At 49.0% G+C, this 22,911-nt stretch overlaps 1 protein-coding gene across 2 annotated transcripts in view; it reads left to right on the forward strand.

Annotated features, from left to right (window-relative positions):
• LRP4 (LDL receptor related protein 4) overlaps window positions 1-22,911 on the forward strand; it is a 112,849-nt gene that overhangs the window by 52,318 nt on the left and 37,620 nt on the right. For both annotated transcript variants that reach the window (XM_045015926.1, XM_045015927.1), the window contains exons 2-3: window positions 1,091-1,237; window positions 21,097-21,213. In XM_045015926.1, coding sequence (XP_044871861.1) covers window positions 1,091-1,237; window positions 21,097-21,213 — 264 coding nt within the window. The remainder of the gene's footprint in view (window positions 1-1,090; window positions 1,238-21,096; window positions 21,214-22,911) is intronic.

The raw sequence follows: 22,911 nt of genomic DNA on the forward strand, positions 1-22,911 counted from the left end.
AAACTGAGATACACATGTAATTGAGATGCCAAGAGGGCTTTAAATAAAATATTAAATATTACAAGATTAGGCAACACCCTGTTATATAACAGATTCACCCTCCCTGCTGTCACTGTAGTTTCATTCCCGCCTCCTCTGCATCCTTCTAGGAGATGGTGACCATCTTTCCTGGGGACAGCCAGCTTACTTTCACATGTACAGATTAAAGGGACAAGGTGGCCAACTTGCTGAGGGCAGTCTGTGGTTTCATTTCTCATTATCATCAGGGAGACTGGTGGCCATGTTGGATAGGGATAAAACTTCACAAGATTGAAGGCAGAAATCAGAAACTCATATAATTGTTTAGCATCCCTGACAATATCGCAAGACTTGGGATAAAATTGGAAGAGTTCTTAATTTACAAATCATAGAAATTTAAAGATGCAAATACCTATTAAGCCATCTTGTCCACCCGTTTCTTTGGGTCCAGTGGTGGAATATTCCCTATAGTCTGTTTGCTATGGCCTTTGTCTTCCCTTCTCTGGTCCTAAGTGACAGGGCTCCCACCTTATCCCTTGGAAATTGATGCCACAGCCTCATCCATCTCATTGTTACAGATCTTCTGGAAGATTCCACCCATATTAACTTTTGTTCTGTTTTCTCTTAAATGGGTCCTGTGTTCTTCTCTTGTTTCCATTAACTCCACAACGAGGTGCGACAGCAAATGTCAGCAGATGAATTACAGTGAACCGTTTTAGATCTGTAGGTGTCTGCTCTTAGATGAACTAGACTCAAGTAAATAACAAAGATGCACCGGTGAGAAGGTGGCAGTAACAATTAAATTTAAGGAAGCCCAAATATCTGCCTGCTGTGCTGATTCCTAGGCCTCTTCCTGGCTGCTTGCTTTGTGGTATTACCTCCAGATGGTGTCACTCCGGGAATCTGTACACATCATTGAGACCAAGGATGGAAGGTGTTTTTCTTTTTGCAATGGGTTGTATATGTGGGGAATAATTGTGATGTTTGGAAGCTGTTGCACTTACGTTAAAACAATGGGGTCCTTTCTCCCTCTCTCTGACCATTTGATTATTTTCTTTGTCTCTCCCTGCAGGTGTAAAAAGCAGCACTGACTGTTCCTGTGGACGCAATCACTTTACTTGTGCAGTCAGTGCCTTTGGCGAGTGCACGTGCATCCCGGCTCAGTGGCAATGTGATGGTGACAATGACTGTGGGGACCACAGTGATGAAGATGGCTGCAGTAAGGAAATAACTCCTTTTGTGTGTACATGTGGGTGAGCAGGCTAGCAGGCATGTACAGGCAGGTGTGTGTGTGTGTGTGTGTGTGAGAGAAGGCTGAATATGAAGGTTTTAACTTTCCTCTATGGACCTGAGAACTGTGTCTGATTTAGAAGTTACAATGAGTTTGTTTTGGTTTGTTTCGCACCTGCTAACTGTCCTTTTTGACTGAGGCCTATTTCTGGAATAATAGAGAGCTATTAGTCAGGACTATGTGTACAGGTAGCACAGGATGGGAATAGTGAAGGCATCTGTAGTCAGAGTAGAAGTCAAAGAGGAGGCTTGCTCTTGTACTATGCCCATGTTCAGTCCCTAGCATGCTTTTTTTTTTTTTTAAACTTTGATTGAATTCTGTTTTGAGCTGGTGAAAATAGTTTTGAACTAAAATGTAAAACCTGTGAACAGACAGACACACCAAATGAGCCTACCTCTCTGCTCCACCCACCCTTCAAATCAATTGCCCTTGGGCAGTGTGTCTCCTTCACCACCTGGCTCTTTTTTGGGAGCTCCAGTGGCCCTGACTGTATGAGATGCTTTTCCATTTATATTCACAACAGCTGAGGTTCACTAAGGTGCTTGAGCTGACAGTCCTCAGATTTCAGAGCTAGGGAGCTAGTAGCTGTGGGGCTCTGGACTCTGAGGCTCCCATATTCTGACAGAGCCCAAATCCACTAACCTCGGGCATTGTGCCAGGCCCATTCTTGCTTTCTGGACTGGTTGGGGTCATGTGGGAGGAATTGTGTTTGGGTGGGGGGGAAGGGGGAGTGTCCTCTTCCTCATGTAAATTGGTTTGTGTAGCTGAGCTATATAGGTGGAGTAAATAAACAAATGTGCTGTGTGAGTATGTTCTGGATTAGTGTGCCCTTCCTCCATCTAGTGGGCTGCAATGTTACCCACCCTGGGTGCTCTGTGAGGGGAGGGGAAAACAGCCCTTCTAAGCTACGCTCCTGTCATTCATTCATCTGTTGCTGTGGGATCCTGTGAGCGAGATTATCTGACAACTGATGTCCGTGTCTGTTTAGCTGTGTGCACAGATGAGAACTGATGAAAAGCTGGGCTCCCAGTGGGTGTAGCAGGAAGGAAAAGAATTAGAATGCAGAATTCCTCTCCCTAGGACCACAAGGAAATGCAGCTGCTTCCTTTACTCACCTCCTGGGATTTCACAGATTCCATTGGAGGATAAAAGCTCAACTTGAAGAATTACTTTTCTTCAAATGACCTAGTATCAAAAGAGAATCCAGGCCTCTCTCTCTAGTGGAGGTGGGGAAATCTTTCTCCATTGAGACATGTGTCCCTACCCAACTTCTCCTTGGTTCCCGCTGTTCTGACATCTGTGCGGGAGAAAATTTCATTCCTCTTGTGGAATGGAGTATTAGGGAATCCCACTGATGTTTCTCTGCCCCCTTTCGATTCTCTGCGTAGGTGTGGGAGAATCCTGCACTGCTGTAGGGAAGTTACCTTCCTCCCCAACCTTGGTTCCGGCATCTTTGGACAGAATATTTAGAAACATGGGAAACTCACAGGGGGAAAATAGGCCCTCAGGAAATTAAAGGGAGCAGGACTCTGACGTAAAGGTGACCAGTGGGAAGAGAACCTGAGAACCCTGTGCAGGAAGCAGGGAAATTATCCGAGACAATATTTGGAGAGTCCAAGAACAAAGGAGGAAGTGGAACAATGGGGCTAGAATCTGCCCAGACCTACAGGACTGGACCCAAGGAAGAAAAGCACAAAACCTCCAAGAAGAACCTTCATGTGCTGTGGGGGTGGGTGCCTGGGAGCCAGGGAAAATCTCAGTCCCTGAAAAGGGTGGGAGGAGAGAAACAGGAACCCACCAGTTGTCTGTCTCAGGTTGAGAATAGGGGAGGTGAGACAGGAATATCTGATAACCAAGCACCCTGGGCTGATTTTGAAAATTGGTCTTGCTGGCCTCCAGTGCACTTACTGAGGCAGGACGGGAGATAAAAAGGGAGACAGGGTCTACTTGGGCTTCACACAATGAGTGAGGCTTCACACAAACTGGGGAGAGGTGGCAAATTGATCTGTGATCAGATTGGCTGACCTCCCTATGATTGGGAAGGAGAAGAAATAAACATGGCAGTTGCAGACAACCAAGTGAGCTATAAAGCCTGGGAATCTCAGGCCATCAGCATGAATCAGTCTGAGTGACTGACCCTTTACACTCAGGGAGGGGAGATAACACAGCTGCAAATGGGGGCAGCTCTCTGGAAAACAGCAAGTCTGAGACAGGAGTGATTAGACCCCCTGCTGCCAGACTATTGTGTGTAGTTCTGGTCTCCACAGTTTAGAAGGAGAGAGACAAACTGCTAGAGCATACAAAGAAGGGTAACAAAACTGGTAAAATGGGAGAGCTGGAAGGAGCTAAATTTATACAGGGTAGAAGTAACTTGAGGGGAGGGGTTGGAAAATGATCTGCCTCTATAAATACCTGCGAGGAAACAGGGTAAATAAAGGGAAAGAATTCTTCAGCTCACAGCCAGGATAGGAAGGAAGGCAAAAGCAGAAGCTAGATCAGAGATGGGCAAACTATGGCCTACGGGCCACATCCGGCCCATGGGACCGTCCTGCCTGGCCCTTGAGCTCCTGGCCAGGGAGGCTAGCCCCAGGCCCCTCCCCTGCTGTCCTCCCTCCCCCACAGCTACACCACCATGGGGACGGGGAATGTGGAATGGGTGTGTGTGGGGGCTGGATAAGCATGGGAGTCTCGGGGTGGGGGTGTGGATGGGGTCAGGGGATGGGGAACAGTGGTGGTTGGATAGGTGTGGGGTCCCGGGGACCAGTCAGGGGGCTGGGGTGTGGTTAGGGGTCGGGGCAGTCAAGGAACTGGGAGCAGGGGGGTTGGTTGAGAGTGGGTTCCTGGGGGGTGGTTAGGGAACAAGGAGCGAGGGGGGTTGGATGGATTGGGGATGCTGAGGGGGGCAGTCAGTGGGCGGGAAGTGGGAGGGGGCAGATGGGGGTGAGAGCCAGGCTGTTTGGTGAGACACAGCCTTCTCTACCCGGCCTTCCATACAGTTTTGCAACCCCAATGTGGCCCTTAGGCCAAAACGTTTGCCCACCCCTGAGCTAGATGCTGGAGCTGAGGAGCTGGTAACTCTCGCAAAGGACTTGAAAAGAACCCACCAATCCCAGGACTATGTGAGCATTCCCAGTTGCCAGGCTTAGAGAGGCACTCGGGATACTTCTGCTCTATTGAGGCTGCTGAGTCATCTGAGTGGCTGTCTAGCATGCATCATGCTGCGTGATATTACTAGCCTGTTAGGGACGGGACAGGACAGCTTTATGATGTGTGGTGCAGGTGACTGCTTTCTTTATTAATCTCCCATTCTGCCTGGCAATTATGGTGAAAGCTCCTTGCTAAAGCCAATAGTGCTGAATCCCTTTCCTAGCCTAGCTGTTAGTCCAGGGTTTCTCAAACAGGGGTCGCTGCTTGTGTAGGGAAAGCCCCTGGTGGGCCGGGCCAGTGTGTTTACTTGCCCCGTCCACAGGTCCGGTCAATTGCGGCTCCCACTGGCCGCGGATCACTGCTTTGAGCCAATGGGAGCTGCTGGAAGCGGCGGCCAGTATGTCCCTCATCCCGCACCGCTTCCAGCAGCTCCCATGGGCCTGGAGCAGTGATCCGTGGCCAGTGGGAGCCGCAATCGGCTGGACCTGCGGACGGGGCAGGTAAACACACCGGCCCGGCCCGCCAGGGGCTTTCCCTACACAGGCGGCGACCCCTGTTTGAGAAACCCCGTGTTAGTCTTCCCAGAGATGTCTGAAGGTGTTGGATTTTCACAAACTCCTGGCAAAGCACCTTTAAGAGCACTCCCATCACAGCCTAACCATTTCCTTCCTTCCATTTTTTCACTGTTCAAGCAGCTTCTTCAAGATCCATACGCTGTCCCAGTTAGAGTTCCTGCTAGTGCCGCCTCCTCCTCCTCCTGTTGGATTTTGTCTGCTTCCAGCTCCCCTCTCTCATTGTCTCCTATTCTGAACTTGCCCTATTTCCTGTCTGCTCATTTTCACCATGTCTAAAACTCTTGAATTCCCAGGTAGCTTTTATAGGCATAAGTACGAGGCAGTGGGATAGGATTGCACACTTCCCTTCTAGAAGTTAAAGGCCCAGTTAAGACATCATTGAGGTTCCTTGAAAACCATGGAGCTAGGATTCAGACTGGAATGAGCCATATGATGTGTTTTGGCCCATGAATCTAGTTCTATGCAGCCACATGCATGTTCCCATCTGAGATGGAGAAGAAAGTACAGGGACGAGCCTTCCGCAAGGTATGGTGCTATAGCTCCTCCTCTGGCCAATCAATGAAGTAATGTTGGTGAGCTCCTTAGAGAGTCATGCCCAACTCCCGAGAGGGAGAGGACTGTGGGGACTTTAGAACTCATAACCCCAAAGGCAAACAGTGACCCAGACCCAAAGGTCTCCGCTCTTGAGGTGGGATCTGTGTCCATAAAGTGTGGTGTATGCTGGAGTAATTGAGCTAGTTAATTGCAATTAACTAATTTTACATTAGTGCCATTTGTCAACCCCTTTGAAGTGGTAACATGCTAATTGTTGTGGGGAGGGCTTGAAATGGAAGGTGAACAAGAAAGCAGGACATGCAGCAATGAAAGGGGATGTGTCAGCCCAAAGCGGGTGCAGGAAAGGGATGCACAGAGGAGAACATATCATCCTTTACGAGTGTGCCTTGTTTCAGGTTTTCAGTTCTATATATGGTGGCTACCAACCTCCTGTCAAATCTTCCCCCAGGAGGCAGGAAATCTAACTCTCACCCCAAATCTAGGGCCATGTCTACACAGGCAAGTTTCTGTGCAGTAAAGCAGCTTTCTGTGGTGTAACTCCCGAGGTGTACACACTGCCAAGCCACTTGATGCGCAGAAATGGCACAGTTACAGCGCTGTAAAAAAATCACCCCAATGAGAGGTGTACAGCTTTCTGTGCTGGGGCTACAGTGTTGCAGTGCCAGTCAGACACCCTGGTTGATTACAGTGCTGCAGTTGACCTCCAGGAGGTGTCCCACAATGCCTGTTCTCGCCTCTCTGGTCATCAATTTGAACTCTACTGCCCTGCCCTCAGGTGACCAACTGTGAGCCCCATCCCTTTAAATTCCTTGGGAATTTTGAAAGACCCCTTCCTGTTTACTCGGTGATGCGTGCAGTGGCCTCAGAGCATCTTTCCAGGTGACCATGCCTGCTCCATGCACCAGGTGATCCTCCGCTTGGAGCAATGCCGAGCTGCTGGACCTCATCATCATTTGGAAAGAGGAGGCTGTCCAGTCCCAGCTGCGCTCCAGTCGTAGGAATTATGATACCTACAGACAGATTTCACGATGCATGTCAGAAAGGGGCCATGATCGACACACTCTGCAGTGCAGGGTCAAAGTGAAGGAGCTGCGGAACGCCTACCACAAGGCACGGGAGACAAACTGCCGCTCTGGTGCTGCACCCACGAGCTGCCGGTTCTACAAAGAGCTGGACGCTACTCGGTGGTGACCCCGCCTCCACTGGGAAGGCCACTGTGGATATGTCGGTGGCTCACATGCCAGTTGATAGTGGACTGAGCCAGGAGGAGGAAATCTTGGATGAGGATGTGGAGTGGGAGGGGGACGCAGAGGATGACTCAGAGGTCAGAGATGCATGCAACCAGGAGCAATTCTCCACCCCAGAGGAGGCTAACCAGTCACAGCGATGGGAGCTTGGTGAAGCACAAAGAGGAGAGGAGGCCCCTGGTAAGTGGCTTTGATTTTGGGAATTGCTGAAGCAAGTTATTGGGGGCAGGAGGGTTGCAGAAAGCAGGCTTGTGTCTTTATGATCACGTACCTCCACATGCCCAGTCTGAGCGATGGAACAGGGTGTTGAATGACTCCCTCAGTTCATGGGAATCTGCCTCGGCGATCTCCAGGAAACTCTCATGGAGATACTGGGCAATCTACTGCCGCAGGTTCTTTGGCAGAGCTGCTTTGTTTCTTGCCCCTTTAAGGGTAACTTTCCTGTGCCACTGTGCCATCACTGGGGGATGACCAGTGCTTCACAGAGGTGAGCTGCATAAGGGCCAGGACAGAAGCCACAGTGTTGGAGAAGACTGTCACTTGATTCCCTGCTCACCCTCAGCAGTGAGAGATCTTCCATAATTAACACAGCCTGTGGAAAACGTGGGGACAGTAATGATTATAAGGCCCCCACCTACAGTGGTGGCTCTCCCCAAGAGCCACGTATCCAATGTACAGTATGGTACTGGAACACTGATTTTCCCCTGCCCCTCCGGCTACTCACCATTTTGGGGGTCTTGTGACTCATGTGTGCTTGCCTGGGGTCAGCCAGTTAGTGACAGGTACGTGAATAGTGGCTGTGTTTTAAATCACTGAATCAGTGGTTGGAAACAATACTGCTTCTCTAAAATGTTGCATTTTTGATTCACAGATATGACCTTGGGAGTCCAACCTCCCTCTTTGTTGTCGCCAGCTGCGCAGAATTAGAAAGCGGCCATGAAGAACTAAAGAGGAATTTCGGCATGATGTCATGACGCACTCCGCGGCCGAAAAACAAGAATTGAAGGCGTGGTGGGACAGCGAGAAGAGGGACTGAAAGGAGAACGCAGTGTGCCAGAACGAAGCCATGGACCGGCTCTTAAACGTTATGGAGCAGCAGCAAGTGGACACGCTCCAGGCGCTACTAGCACTGCAAACCGAGCAGCTCTGCGCCCGCCCTCCCCTGCAACTGTTGTCGCAAAACTCTCCCATGCGCCCCCCCAGACGCTGCCAACACACTATCAACCTCCTGGCTCCAGTCTGTACCTGCTGCATTCCATTCCTGCCCCATCACAGTCCAGCCCTGCGGATTCCCAGTACCTGCTGCACTCAACACCAGTCCCTCAGCAGTTTAGCCTGCTGAAGAACAGTACCTGTTGCACTGTACTCCAAAGGAGAAGGTTGCATATGATACCTGGACATACATAAATCTTTAACTGTCCTGGGACCCCACCTCCTCCTGAGACCCTCCCATCCCCCACAGTGCTGATGTGTTGTTGTTTTTTTTGTCTTTCTCCTCCTGTTGTTGTTTTTTAATAAAAGAATTGTTTTGGTTTGAAAGCAATCTTTATTCCGTTAATTGAAACGAAACAGAGCCCTGCAAAGCAACAGGCAATTTTCTTAAATCTCCACAGTGCATTGTCTGCACCAATCACATCCTAGCATTACAAGCACTGCACTCCCGAGCATAGCAACAAATATTAGTGGCTTTCAGCTTCAAATTGCTACCTCAAGGCATCCCTGATCCTTATGGCTCCACTCTGCACCCCTCTAATAGCCCTGGTCTCTGGCTGTTCAAATTCAGCCCCCAGGTGCTGAGCCTCAGCGGTCCAGCCCCGAGTGAAGCTCAGGGGCGGCTCTAGGTATTTTGCCGCCCCAAGCATGGCAGGCAGGCTGCCTTTGGTGGCTTGCCTGCGGGAGGTCCCCAGTCCCGTGGATTTGGTGGCACACCTGCGGGAGGTCCGCCGAAGCCGCGGGACCAGTGGACCCTCCGCAGGCATGCCGCCGAAGGCAACCTGCCTGCTGCCCTCGCGGCGACCGGCAGAGTGCCCCCGGTGGCTTGCCGCCCCAGGCATGCGCTTGGCGTGCTGGTGCCTGGAGCTGCCCCTGGTGAAGCTTTCACCCTTCCCTTCACAAATATTATGGAGTGACAGCATGCGGCTATAAGCTTATAGCATAGGAATATTGTCATCAGCCAGATCCAGTCTCCTATATAGGTAGTGCCAGCAGGACCTTTAAATGGTCAAAAGCACACTCAACGAGTATTTTGCACTTGCTCGGATTGTTGTTGAACTGCTGCTTGCTGTCAAGGTTCCCCGTATATGGCTTCATAAACCATGGCATTAAGGGGTAGGCAGGGTCTCCCAGGATCAGAATGGGCATTTCGACTTCTCCTACGGTGATCTTCTGGTCCGGGAAGAAAGTTCCTCCTTGCAGCATCATGCATCTTTCTGGATGAGCCTGCGTTAATTTCCGTGAAACGTCCACAGTGATTCATGAGTGCCTGGAGAACCATAGAGAAATACCGCTTCAGATTAATGTACTCAGTGGCTAGATGGTCTGGTGCCAGAATTGGAATATGCGTGCCATCTATCGCCCCTCCGCAGTTAGGGAAGCCCATTTGTGGAAAGCCATCCACAATGTCACACACGTTGCCAAGAGTCACGATCTTTCGGAGCTGGATTTAATTAATGGCCCTGCACACTTCCGTCAACACGAATCCAACGGTTGACTTTCCCATTCCAAACTGGTTAGCGACCGATCGGTACCAGTCTAGAGTAGCCAGTTTCCACAGTGCAATCGCCACGCACTTCTCCAATGATAGAGAAGCTCTCATTCGCATGTCCTTGCACCGCAGGGCTGGGGCGAGCTCATTACACAGTTCCATAAATGTGGCTTTCCTCATCCAAAAGTTCTGCAGCCACTGCAGCCCAGACATGCATGACAAATAAGCATTCAATGCTTATTTCCAGAGCCCAGAAGCGGTGTTCCACTGTGGTCAGCATCTCCGTGAATGCCACAAGCAGTATTGTGTCGTAGCTACTATACGTGGCAAGATCAATGTCACACTCCTCTTGCCTTTGTAGTTTAAGAATAACCCAACTGCCACTCATCATGTGTTAGTGAGATTGAGCAGCATATTGATCACCAGTGCGGGATCCATTCCTGCAGAGTGAAGAGGCAGAGCGCCCAGTACACAAACCGTTGAAAGATGGTGCCAAATGCGGACGGAAGCACAGGGATTGCTGGGATGCAAAGCAATGCATCATGGGGCATTGGGACAGGACCCAGGATGCCCTGCGACCCCCTTTGCCTTCCCACAAGTCTTAGTGGCAGAAGAGGAAGGATGCTCTGTGGGATAGCTGCCCAGAGTGCACCGCTCCAAATAGTGATGCAAGTGCCGCAAGTGTGAACACGCTATTGTGCAGGCACCTGACAGTGTGAACACACAACAGCCGTTTCTCTTCAGTGCTCTCTGAGCAACAATGTAACTTTGCCAGTGTAGACATACCCAAAGTGTGTGTGTGCGTGTGTATAGAGTTTCTCCCCTATATTTCCAGTGTAAGGAGAAGGAATGCACCAGTGAGTAAAGGCATTGGAGTGGCCTTTTTTCCATTTCCATCTATGAAGCAAGTTTGTATGGTTTCTGGGTTAGTCACTTTTCCTTTGTTCCCCACTTGTTACCCTTCCTTCTTGTTCCAGCCCCTGCCTGGCTTCCCTGAGGCCTTGCTCAGTTTTATTGCATGAGAGTAACTGGTGTATCTGACTTGCACAGGGTCTTCCCCTGGCCCTGAGGATTATCAGTAATGGCCTGGGCAAGGAGAACCTATCCTCTGCCAGCATATGTGTTCTCTGCCGACCTCTCTGTGGCAGGGACTGCTTCCCTCCCAAAGCTGAACCCCTGCTATTATGGGAGCCAATTAGTCCATTTCATATTTGCTTCCTGCTCAGGTTCATGTTTAGAAGCCAAAGTGCTGTAGTAATAATAGTAATAAGCACCCTCGCAGCTGTCATGCCAGCTTCATAGACTTTCTTTCGGGTGTCAGCTCTTTGGCTCCATGACAGCATCTGTTTTGGAACCACTTGTTACATGTGCCAGAGCAGCTCAGCTGCCTACACACCTTGGCCTACCAGAGGCTGCTTGGGATTGTTGCTAACCAAAGCAGACTGTACCACTTTATGAGGCCAGGGTGGGAGGAGAACTGAGTAAATTCAGCCTCAGCCTTGACAAACTGGCTGCTCCCCGAAAGATTGCCCTTGTTTCATTCCAGCTGTCCCCTTTTCCATGGAGTCTTCCTGCTCTGATGAACATACTCCACCTGTGCTTGTATTGGTCCTGTTCTGCCTTTGAACTGTTGGCTCTTTGGGACTTGCTTGCTTGACCCAACATCCTGTTATGCCACACTTTCTGGGCTTAAGGAGAGTGGGGGACTGATTACTCTTTTTGTCCTAGTTATTGAAAATGGGATAAAACTCCACTGCTCTGAACCCAGTAGGAAGTGTAGACAGCTTCTCTTGAGCCACAGGAGTGTGTAACTCAAACCCCTTTTTTTTTTTTTTTTTTTTTTGAGACATTTTCCTGGGTTCTGTGTCTCTTTTCACCTATGAGAACTGGGCGGTGTGTGAGATTAGTTAAGTAATCTGTCCCAGACCAAAACTGTGAGGTGATGCTAAGGGTAAAGATTCTTACAGGAGCCTTTTGCTGTAGTTAATGTGTAAATTAAAAAAAACAACAAATAATTACTCCATAACCCACATAAATTCTTGACTTTTGAGCGATGGTTGAGTTCAGGTTAAACTTAAAAGAATCCCCAACCTCTGAAAGTCTGGAAATTCAAAATAAAGTCCACAACCTACATTAACTCTACCCCTGAAGTGACACCAGCCCCACATCTGACCTACTTTGGGGATTTTAGCTTTGCAGTTGGCTTAATTCATATCTCTGAAACTAACAGACAAACCACATCACAGAAGATATGGTGCTCCCAGGCATTGTCCCTTGCCACTTCAGGATTGCAAAGGATTTGGTGCTCGTCGCAGATGGTCCCTTTCTATTTCTGTCTCACTTTTGCACAGCTTGTGTGGGAGTCCAGATTTTCTGACAGTACATTTGAACATCGAATTCAATGATACCACTAGAGGGAGTATTTTCTATTTTGGTTTCTGGAGAAATAACAGCAAAATGTAGTGGCCCCTGCTGAGCATCCTGTTTTCTGCTCAAGCCTGGATTAAGGGTCTCCGTCTTCTATTTTGGGCTTGCTGCACATTCTGCTGATTTCCTTTAGCTAGTAAGCATCAGCAACTAACAAAGGCGCGGTGTCCCTGGCCTCTGTGTGGAGCAGACCTGTGTGATGTGCTTTCAGCTGGCTCCCCAAACTCTGGGGAGGCACCATTGGGAAAGAAGGGGTGGGGAAGGTCAACTCTAATGGCATTCTCCTCCTCAGCAAATGTGTGGAGCATAATTGCTTATCACAAATACCATCTTTAAGCAGAGGGACAAATATAAGACCACTTGGAAACACCCACATTCTGAACACTTGTATCTTCTTACTATGTCATCGTTGGAGCCCATGATTGTACTGATATCCATATTACATGAGTGATGAAAGGTATGGATGTCTGCTGGACAGGCCGTTGTTTGGTCAGATCAATTATGAACACGTGGCTTGCACCACAACACCAAAACAACCGAAAGGAATGCGGAAGAGATTTAACATTAGGGCACTTCAGAATCACGCTAGTTGTGACACCCTTCAGCAACGTCTCATTGAGAGGCTCTCTGACCTACCTGACAACAGCAGTGATATCCAAACACATTGGGAGGAGTTCAAGACCATTATTCACAAGGCATGTGCCGAATCGATTGGATACTCCACTCACTGCCATTAGGATTGGTTTGATGAGAACCGCAAGGAAATCCTAGCACTGACTCATCAGATGAGAAGCACATTTTGCACTTGGCAAAATGAACCCTTTAACTAGCAAAAACAAGAGACATATCAGCTTAAAGCTATAGCTCAAAGGAGGCTGCGTGACATCAAGAATCAGTGGTGGCAAGCAATGCCCATGGAGATCCAGAACTTTGCTGATCAACATAGAATCTCAGGGTTGGAAGGGACCTCAGGAGGTCATCTAGTCCAACCCCCTGCTCAAAGTAGGACCAAACGCAACTAAATCATCCCAGCCAGGGCTTTGTCAAGCCTGACCTTAAAAACCTCTAAGGAAGGAGATTCCACCACCTCCCTAGGTAACCCATTCCAGTGCTTCACCATCCTACTAGTGAAAAAGTTATTCCTAATGTCCAACCTAAACCTCCCCCTCTGCAACTTGAGACCATTACTCCTTGTTCTGTCATCTTCTACCACTGAGAACAGTCTAGATCCATCCTCTTTGGAACCCCCTTTCAGGTAATTGAAAGCAGCTATCAAATCCCCCCTCATTCTTCTCTTCTGCAGGCTAAACAATCTCAGTTCCCTCAGCCTCTCCTCATAAGTCATGTGCTCCAGCCCCCTAATCATTTTTGTTGCCCTCCGCTGGACTCTCTCCAATTTATCCACATCCTTCTTGTAGCGTGGGGCCCAAAACTGGACACAGTACTCCAAATGAGGCCTCACCAGTGCTGAATAGAGGGGGAATGATCACATCCCTTGATCTGCTGGAAATGCCCCTACTTATACAACCCAAAATGCCATTAGCCTTCTTGGCAACAAGGGCACACTGTTGACTCATATTCAGCTTTTCGTCCACTGTAACCCCTAGGTCCCTTTCTGCAGAACTGCTGCCCAGCCATTCGGTCCCTAGTCTATAGCAGTGCATGGGATTCTTCCATCCTAAATGCAGGACTCTGCACTTGTCCTTGTTGAACCTCATCATATTTCTTTTGGCCCAATCCTCTAATTTGTCTAGGTCCCTCTGTATCCTATCCCTACCCTCCAGCGTATCAACCACTCCTCCCAGTTTAGTGTCATCTGCAAACTTGCTAAGGGTGCAGTCCACAACATCCTCCAGATCGTTAATGAAGATATTGAACAAAACCGGCCCCAGCACCGACCCTTGGGGCACGCCACTTGATACCGGCTGACAACTAGACATGGAACCATTGATCACTACCCGTTGAGCCCGACCATCTAGCCAGTTTTCTATCCACCTTACCGTCCATTCATCCAGCCCATACTTCTTTAACTTGCTGGCAAGAATACTGTGGGAGACTGTATCAAAAGCTTTGCTAAAGTCCAGAAATAGCACATCCACTGCTTTCTCCTCATCCACAGAGCCGGTTAGCTCATCATAGAAGGCAATTAGGTTAGTCAGGCATGACTTGCCCTTGGTGAATCCATGCTGACTGTTCCTGATCACTTTCCCCTCCTTTAAGTGGTTCAGAATTGATTCCTGATATGAGAAGTTTTTTTTTGTTTGTTTGTTTGGTTTTCAAGCAACGAAAGCCATCTACGGGCCAATCTCAAGCAACACGACCCCTCTGCAATCTCAGGACAGCTCCACCCTTCTTGAGGACAATGTAGCTCTCAAGCAACGTTGGAAGGAGCACTTCGAGACCCTATTAAACCATGGATCTAAATTCTCAGCTGCCACCATCAAGTCCATTCCCCAGCAACCAGTACTAGAACCTCTTGCTGACCCCCATCTTCTGAGGAAGTTTGGCGAGCCATCACTCAGACTAGAAACAACAAGGCACCAGGCCCAGATGGCATCCCCATGGAGGTCTTCAAAACTGGTGGAATAGCATTCATGCAAAAACTTCATCAACTTCTTGTTAGAATTTGGGTTAATGAGGAAATTCCACCTGACTTAAAGAGTGCCAATAGTGTCACGGTTTTTCAGAAAGGGGACGAGTCAATGTGCGGGAATTATCGAGGCATTGCCCTCCTCTCCATTGTGGGGAAAATCTTTGCTCACATCCTTTTGAATCATCTCCTCTCTCTTGCCAAAGATATCCTTCAGGAATCCCAATGTGGTTTCAGACTGTCTTGGGGCACCATTGATATGATTTTTGTTGCACGACAGATCCAAGAGAAGTGTAGAGAACAACACCAGCCATTGTTTATGGCATTTATTGATTTAACTAAGGCCTTTGATTCCATCAGTCATGAAGCATTATGGAAAGTGCTATCTAGGTTTGGTTGTCCATTCAAGTTCATTCATGTTCTCAGGCTACTTCATGATGAGATGACTGCCACTGTCCTCTGTAATGGGTTGTAGACAGACCTGTTTACCATCTGTACTGGTGTTAAGCAGGGCTGTATTATTGCCTCAACCCTTTTTTCCATCTACCTTGCTGTGATCTTGATTCTTATTCATGACTACCTTTCTTCTGGAGTTGGGATTGAGTATTGCGTGGCTGGCCAGCTCTTCAACCTGCGACATTTTTATTCTAAAACGAAGGTCAGCAGGATTGTTATTACCAACCTTCAGTATGCTGAAGACTGGGCTTGCGCACAACAAGGCTGACTTGCAATCCACCCTAGATCTTTTCTCAGGTGCCTTTTTCAGGCCTTTCATAGCCCAGGACTTTCTCTCAACATTGGGAAGACTAAGGTTCTCCACCAGCCTGTGCAGGTTGCCTCCCTTCTCACACAAATTGTCATCGGTGGTGAACTCCTAGAAAACATTGAGCATTTCCATTATTTTGATAGCCATCCTTCCCAGACAGACAATCTTGATGTGCAGATCGAACATAGGATCCATTATGCCAGCGCATCCTTCGGAATGTTGCTGCATTGTGATTTTATTGATAGAGAGCTGCAGATGGAAACTAAGATCCTTGTCTACAATGCAGTAGTTATCCCCACTATTCTTTTTTGGTGCGAGACATGGGTGACATACCGAAGCCATCTTAAGTGTCTGGCGTGGTGCCACCAATGCTGCCTTAGGAAGGTTCTCCGTATCAGATGGGAAGATTGTTGCACCAATGCCAGCGCGCTCTCTGCAGTTAACATCACCAATGTTGAGGCAAAGATTATGAACCATCAATTTTTCTGGGATGGCCATTATGTGCAGATGGCTGATACTCTTCTTCAGAAGCAAGTTCTCTTTTCTCAACTTAGTCATGGTAAGAGGACTTGCCAGGAACAGAAATGGTACAAAGACACCCTCAAAGTACATCTTCAGAAGGGAGGCGTTGACCCCACAAATTGGGACAAGCTGGCTGGCATCGCATCATACATCAAGCCTCAGCCCGTTTTGAGAGAATTGCCTTACTCGAGAGGCTGAGAAATGGCAGAGGAGGAAAGAAAGGGTACAGCATCCCAGCCAGCAGTTGTGCTCTCTCCAAGCAGCCACCTGTCAAATATGTGGAAAAACCTGTAGAGCACAGATTGGACTCCTCAGCCATCTTATTTCTCAGTAATGCCTCTTCTCCCTCTCCCCCCCCCCTCCCCCCGGCAGACATCATCCTCGTATCGAGGGATAGCTGATGATGACGATGGCTCTCAGCTGGAGAGCAGCATGTTGAGTTATTTGTGAGGCTCAAACCCAGCCTGGAGATAGTGTCATGAAATGTTAATGTAGATTCTGTGAAGAATATAAAAAGCAACCTCTCTCTTTCTTGGTGTCAAGCGAACAGCCCGTCTGGTAAGGACTGTGAGGCACTTCCTTTCCTGGGTGCCAGGTGATTTCTTCCACAGCACAAAGCAGGGCTGGAGCATTCTGAGGGCTGTGGGACATGATTCAGCCTGTTCATCTTTCATGACTCTCCTTCCCCCCCCCCCCCCCGGGACCATAAAAACCAGCGGGAAGTAGTGGATACAACAAGCCTATGGTAGATCTAGCTCTGCTGAAATCTTGGATGACTTCCAGTGTGATTGTGCAATAGGGATAAGTATGGAAGTGGTCAGGAGTTCAAAGGCCTTTTTGTGTTGCCTACTGCCAGTGACCAGAATTAGCCTGCGGAACTCATTACCACAAGGTACCAACTGAGGCTAAGGAGGATTCAAAAAAGGATTAGCCATATATGGTTAGTGAGAACATCCACAGTAACATTAGAGAGGATTACAAATATAGTACATAAAATTAGCTGATGAGAGGTAAAAGGGAGTGAGTTTGGGAATAAGTTTACACTCTGGGGATGCTAGAGGAGGGATAGCTCAGTGGTTTGAGCATGGGCCTACTAAACCCAGGGTTGTGAGTTAAATCCTTGAGGGGGCCACTTCGGGATCTGGGGCAAAATCAGTACTTGGTCCTGCTAGTGAAGACAGGGGGCTGGACTCAATGACTCTTCAGGGTCCCTTCCAGTTCTATGAGATAGCAGATATATTGAAGCAGCAAAGAATCCTGTGGCACCTTATAGACTAACAGATGTTTTGCAGCATGAGCTTTCGTGGGTGAATACCCACTTCTTCGGATGCAAGGATTCTCAGATTTATTGAGATATACCTACTGGCCGCTGTCAGGATAGGTAGGTCCACACCGCAAAAACGGATGTTTTTAACTGGGGTAGATAGCTAATATTAGTGTTGGCTAATTCAGTGGAGATATGACAACTAAGTTTTTAGGCTTGAACTCAAGCTGCTAACCTGAGTGAAAAGTTGAGTTACTATGTTTTTGCTGCTGTTTTAAATCCAGGTTAGCTTATGTGGGTTAGCTAACTTTATTTTTTTTCTCTCCCCCTTCTCCCAGCCCAGGGTACTGGATTAGATGGACACTAGTGGTCTGGTCTGAGCTGGCAATTCCTATGTTCTGTGAAACTTCAGCCTTGGGTTTCTTTACAGGAGGCTCTTGAAGAGGTGGCTCTATCTGTGCCCTGGTGTTGTCTGGGCTCACAGACACACTTGCTGTGTGCTGGGGTGGGAATGGGGCCCTTCTTTGCATGTAGCAGTTTCTGTGTGTCATTTTATTTTCCCTAGCTCCTCACGCTTATTTTTTATATTTAAGGAGAGTATGAAATTGGCTGAACTGCTCCCTGTAGGGGTGGAATTTCATTTTGCGCAGTTACTTCATGAAGAGAAGCAGGAGTTCAATGGGATGTTGGTATCCGCTCTGAACCAGTGCTAATGGCCTAAACCTCTGGGAGCCTGAAAAATTCTTCCCTGGAGAGTCAGTATGCAAATTCCCTTCCAGGCAGCTCCTGCGCAGCCCTTTGGTGATTAGTCATGCTGGGACTGGGGAGAGCAGACAGTAATGCATATGTTGGCGGGGAGGGGGCGGATGGTTTTAGCCTTGAAGCTGCTGCTGAGGCTAGGAAGGGTCTGGTCTGTGTGCAGTCTGCAGAGGCTACATTGATGGGAGAGAGGCAGAGCTGTGGGCTTGGCTTGTCTCTCAAGATCCTGCATTTCCTGGTTGGTTTTTTTGGGAGTAAAGTTTGGGGAGGAGGGTGTCGCCCCCTCTTCCTGTCATGGGGCAGGAGGGGAATTCCAGTCTCCATGTTCAGTCAGCACTGGGATTCTCTAGGAGGAGGTTGTTGGAGGTGTGCAACCGCCTTGAAGGAGAGCATGGTCAAAGGAAACAAACCAGCAGCTAGAAAACCTGCTCCACTGTTGAGTCTCTGGTTGGTAAATGTAGAGACGTGTACGTGTGCCTTCCTCTCCATCCAGGCCTCAGACAGGTGGGAGGTTACGCCTACACAGGGAGGGGCAACCTGCGGCAGCAAGACTCAGAGCCTGGGTCAGTAGACTCAGAATTGTGCCACAGCGCTAAAAATTGCTGTATTGACATTAGGGCTCTGAAGCCTTGGAAGGTGGTTGGCATTGGTGCCTGAGCTCCAGCCTGAGTCACAATATTTATACAGCTATTTTTAATGCCGTAGCATGAGCCCTGTGAGCCCAAGTCTGTTGACCAGGCTCTGAGGCTTGCTGCTCTCGGCTGTGGAGATGAATCTGAAAAGGCTAGGTGTGATTTGAACGCAGGTCTTTGTAGAATCCTAGGCAGTAAAAATGGAAAAGGCCTTTTGGCTCCTCCAGTCTGTCTCTCGGGGGGCCAGTGCAGGATTCTGTAGAGATTTGTCCAGTGCTGTTTTAAATGCTCTGTGTGGTGGGGCTTCTGCTCCTTCCCTGGGGAGAATATCCTACACCCTGAGATACCTCATTGTCAGGAAGTTTTCCTTCATGTTTGGCCTACTTGTCCCCTCTTAATTTCAGCCCATTGCACCTACTTATATTTCTATGCATCACTCTAAATAGGGGTGAATGAAATATCCATTGTGAATGTTCTTTTTAACAGATGTGTCTTGTTTTGAGTCCCCTAAACGTCTGTAAAGTTGTATTGTACCTACAGCCTTTGTTTAGTTACAAAGTATCTCTAAGACCAGTCAGTGGCTGTGGTGGGATTAAGAGTTCAGGTCCTCTTAGCTTCCAGCCCTGTGCCAAGTCTGCCATCCCATGTGGCTTTTGCTATGATGGGAGGGGGAACTGTTCTTCTTTCCAGCTTCCTCCATGGAACCGCGTTGTCAGCTGGAGGGGCTAGCATTTCAGTAGATGGTGTTTAAGGGTGAAACCGTGTTGTAGTGATTTAGCTCATTTAAGACAGTAAAAGTGGGAATCCCGAGAGGTGGTCAAAAAAGCACACTCAGCACTTAAATACCATGGTGCTAGCTGCCTTACCTTAGCTAGAGAAGGGTGACGAACAGGCTGGGATGCAGAGGGGCTATGCACTGAGGAATTGGGGTGGGCTGCAGAGGTGCCCTGCGTTAGGAGATGAACCCTGTCCCAGGATGCACCAAGCAGAGAAAAAACCTAGCAAAAGGCCCTGAAGTTACACTTAGGAAGGGGGGGCAACCGTGTGTGTGTGTGTGTGTGTGTGTGTGTGTGTGAGGCAGAGCAGGCCCTAGGCCTCTTGCACCTTTGTGCTGTTATCTTGGGAGCTCTCTGGGACAGGCGCTTGGTTCCTTGCCATTTCCCACCTATAGTAGAGAGCCATGCATGCTTCTGGGCTTAGGTCCCTATTATTCCTGCTGAGAAGGGAAAATATTCAGTCCTACAGAGAGGCCTGTTAGAGTTAGTGGAACTGTGGGAGCCAGGGGTGCAGGCACTTGCTCTGTGGGTTCTGCAAAGCTGCAGGAGGTGCTCTCCCATGCTGAGTTTAATCCTGTTACAGTCCCAGGTGGGTCTGATTAAGTAAAAGAGCCCCTGGGGTTCCTCTGTCTAATCTGCACTGGCTACACAGGATGTTGGCTGCAATTCTGAGCTGTGGGGGACTGGAGGGTGTTGCCATCCAGTATGTTCTCTCTAGCCCACAGGGGATCTGCCTTTTCCCTTGTCTATTGTGTTGCTGCTGTATTCACCCCCCACTCAGAGCCTTTGGCAGGGAAGGGAGGAGTTATGAGCCTAGCAGAGCAGGACTGGCCTGGCTGGTGACAGCTGGGAGATGCTATCAGCAGGCTGGGCTAGGATGAAAGGGTTTCAGAGACCCAGCCTCTCCCTGCTCTGCTCCTCTTTGTATCATTAAGGTAACATTGTTCTTTGGAGAAGACACCTGTCAGGAGCAGAGCCCTGTGTAAGCCTCATTCCCACAGCAGCTGGCAGCACTTGAAAGCATGAACCTCCCTGGGCTCAGAGTGTTCCTCTCATCTGTGAGGGAAGGGCAGGGCTGGGCTTATGCTCTACCTCAAATTCCAGCCTTGTGGATGCTCACAGGCCCCTTTAAAGCCACAGTCCAGCAGCCCCACTTTGTTGCCACTCTATTGAACTCATAAAGGTGCCTCCCCTCCTCCCCCATCCTCCTATTCTTCCTACAGTGCTTGGATTCTGCCATATACTGTGCCTGAGGCAGGGAGTAGCATCTTCATCTGCTGCCTTAAACTCCTTTTTATGAGTCCTAGAAACAACATCTCATTGGGAGAGCACCCCTCATACACATGCTATGGCAGGCTGGGCATGTGCCTCAGAAACCCAACTGCTTAACAGCATCACTTCAGAGACACTTCCCGTGTAATAGACAAGGGAGGATAGGATGCACTGGGGGAGCACGCAAGGAGGGGAAGAATTTAGATATATTTTTATGTTGCTAACTCTCTTTTGAATGTCCGGAAGGACGTGAAACTACAGGGAGGGGACCAGGATGGGGAGAATTGCCTTGTGTAGGGGATGGGAAAGGGAGAAGAAGCTGAATGGGGTACTGTGGTTCGGCCCCTGTATTGGGAAGGTCAGTGCTCCTGTGGTGATGCAGCAGCACTCAGCCACAGGTTCCCAGCGTCTGTTCTCACTGATAACCTGAAACTCATCCTCATTACCGCTTGGGGATGTGTCCCTTGCTAGCGGGGGAGACGGAGAAAACAGTCATTATAGGAACGCTGCTGCAGGCACATAGTGAGTTGTCTCCTTTCTCCTGTGTCCAGTGCTGCCTACTTGCTCGCCCTTGGATTTCCACTGTGACAATGGGAAGTGTATCCGTCGCTCATGGGTCTGTGATGGAGACAATGACTGTGAAGATGATTCTGATGAACAGGACTGCCGTAAGTTAACCCTTCAAGGGGAAGATAACATGCTGCTGAAAGGATGGTTGCCATGTTGGCTTGCTAGGCCTCTCGGAAGCTGGCACCCAAACGGTTAACCAGAGTTAACTTTGTTGACACAGGAACATGGGAGTTTTCCCACTCAATCAGACCAATGGCCCACATAATTCCATATGCTTCAGTACCTGATGCTTCAGAGGAGGGTGACCCTCCCCCAGTGCACCTGGCCAGACAATTGTGTAGCTCTTTATCCTGGGGGAGGGGATGCTTCCCGGTCCCAGCTGGAGAACAGTTTATGCCCTGCAGCCTGCTAGTTAATGTCCCATGAAACACTTCCCCAAGCTTCCCAGGGAGCTGAGCTGCTCCTGTGCTCCTTGTTCATGGAAATGCCTAACCCCTGCTAAATCCCACTAAACTGTTTGTCTGGCTGGTTTCCTGTGGCCTCAGGTTCCACTGTCTGACTCCGCTGCTGTGTGGGGCCATCCTGAGGGTCCTCTCCCTTCAAACAGCTTCACTGAGGAGAGTGTTGCTGGGATATTGGCCTGGCCAGAGGCCCAGTTACTCTGAGACATGGCAACCTGGCACCACATGAGAGAGCCCAGCCACTTCTACTGTACCACAATAGCTCTGGCAGCACCTAAGGCTGTTGTCATGCCAGTAAAGTTAACAGAATGTGAATGGAAATATACCTGATCTCTTGCAGCTCCACCCTTTTTCCTTCTGTGCTGGGGACAGGGGTTACTTGGGGATGTTTTTTTTATAAGTAAAGTGATTTAAGTGCCCCTCCCTTCTCTGTGGTTGCCTCATTGCACCCATCTCAGTGACTGTCAGCATGTGCCAGAGAACCAGCTTTTCCTGCAGCACACATCAATGACAGCTCTCAGGAGCTGCACCTAACATTAGGGCTGGTGTCTGGCTGCTGTTAGATGCTGAGATGCATGCTGTCAGACTAGTACTCTCAGCTCCTCAATGCACACTTCTCCCCAGGTACACTGAGCAATGGGGGAGGAGTGTGCAGGGTGATTCATGTGTATGTGCTCCTGAGCCTGCTCCCAGAGCACCTGACTTGATGCTTTCCCTGATGACCCCCTTCCACCTCCCAGACAACTGCAGCGCTTATCTCACGCCCACCTAGTGCCATTTTGCCAGTCCTCAGAGTGCTCCCCATTGGGACTGTAGCTATTTAATGTGGGCTACATCCTGATCTCTTCTATAGACTGGAGGCGGGGGAGTGTAGAATTAGGGCTCTGTAGGTTTGAGATTTTGTATGACAGTTTGGCTGTCCAGCTTTCCGGTATCTTTTCCATGCCTTTCTCAATCCATAGAGCTCATTAATCAGGGCCAGCTCACATGGACATTCCTCTAAACAGGGATTGGGATGCCCATAGATTTGGGGTGCAAGTGTTTGGTCATTTACGGCAATATTCTCCAGTTCCGTCCCCTACCCCACCTTGGGAGGTCAGAGCAGCAAGGCAGGGGTGGTGATTTTAATGGGAACTCTGAGACCAAATCTGGTGTCACTGAGAGGGACCCTTCCTCATGACTGTTACATGGCAGCAAATCTAGGGGAAACAGGAGACCCGACAAACCAATATTATGTGCAGGATCCAGCAGCAAACTCTTGCTCCTGTATGGGGATAACACATAAAAGGGACGTGTTGGTGAGAAGCAGCTTTATCCCCTGCAGATCACAGTCCT

Source organism: Mauremys mutica, chromosome 4 (genome assembly GCF_020497125.1).
Source record: "Mauremys mutica isolate MM-2020 ecotype Southern chromosome 4, ASM2049712v1, whole genome shotgun sequence".
NCBI lineage: Eukaryota > Metazoa > Chordata > Testudines > Geoemydidae > Mauremys > Mauremys mutica.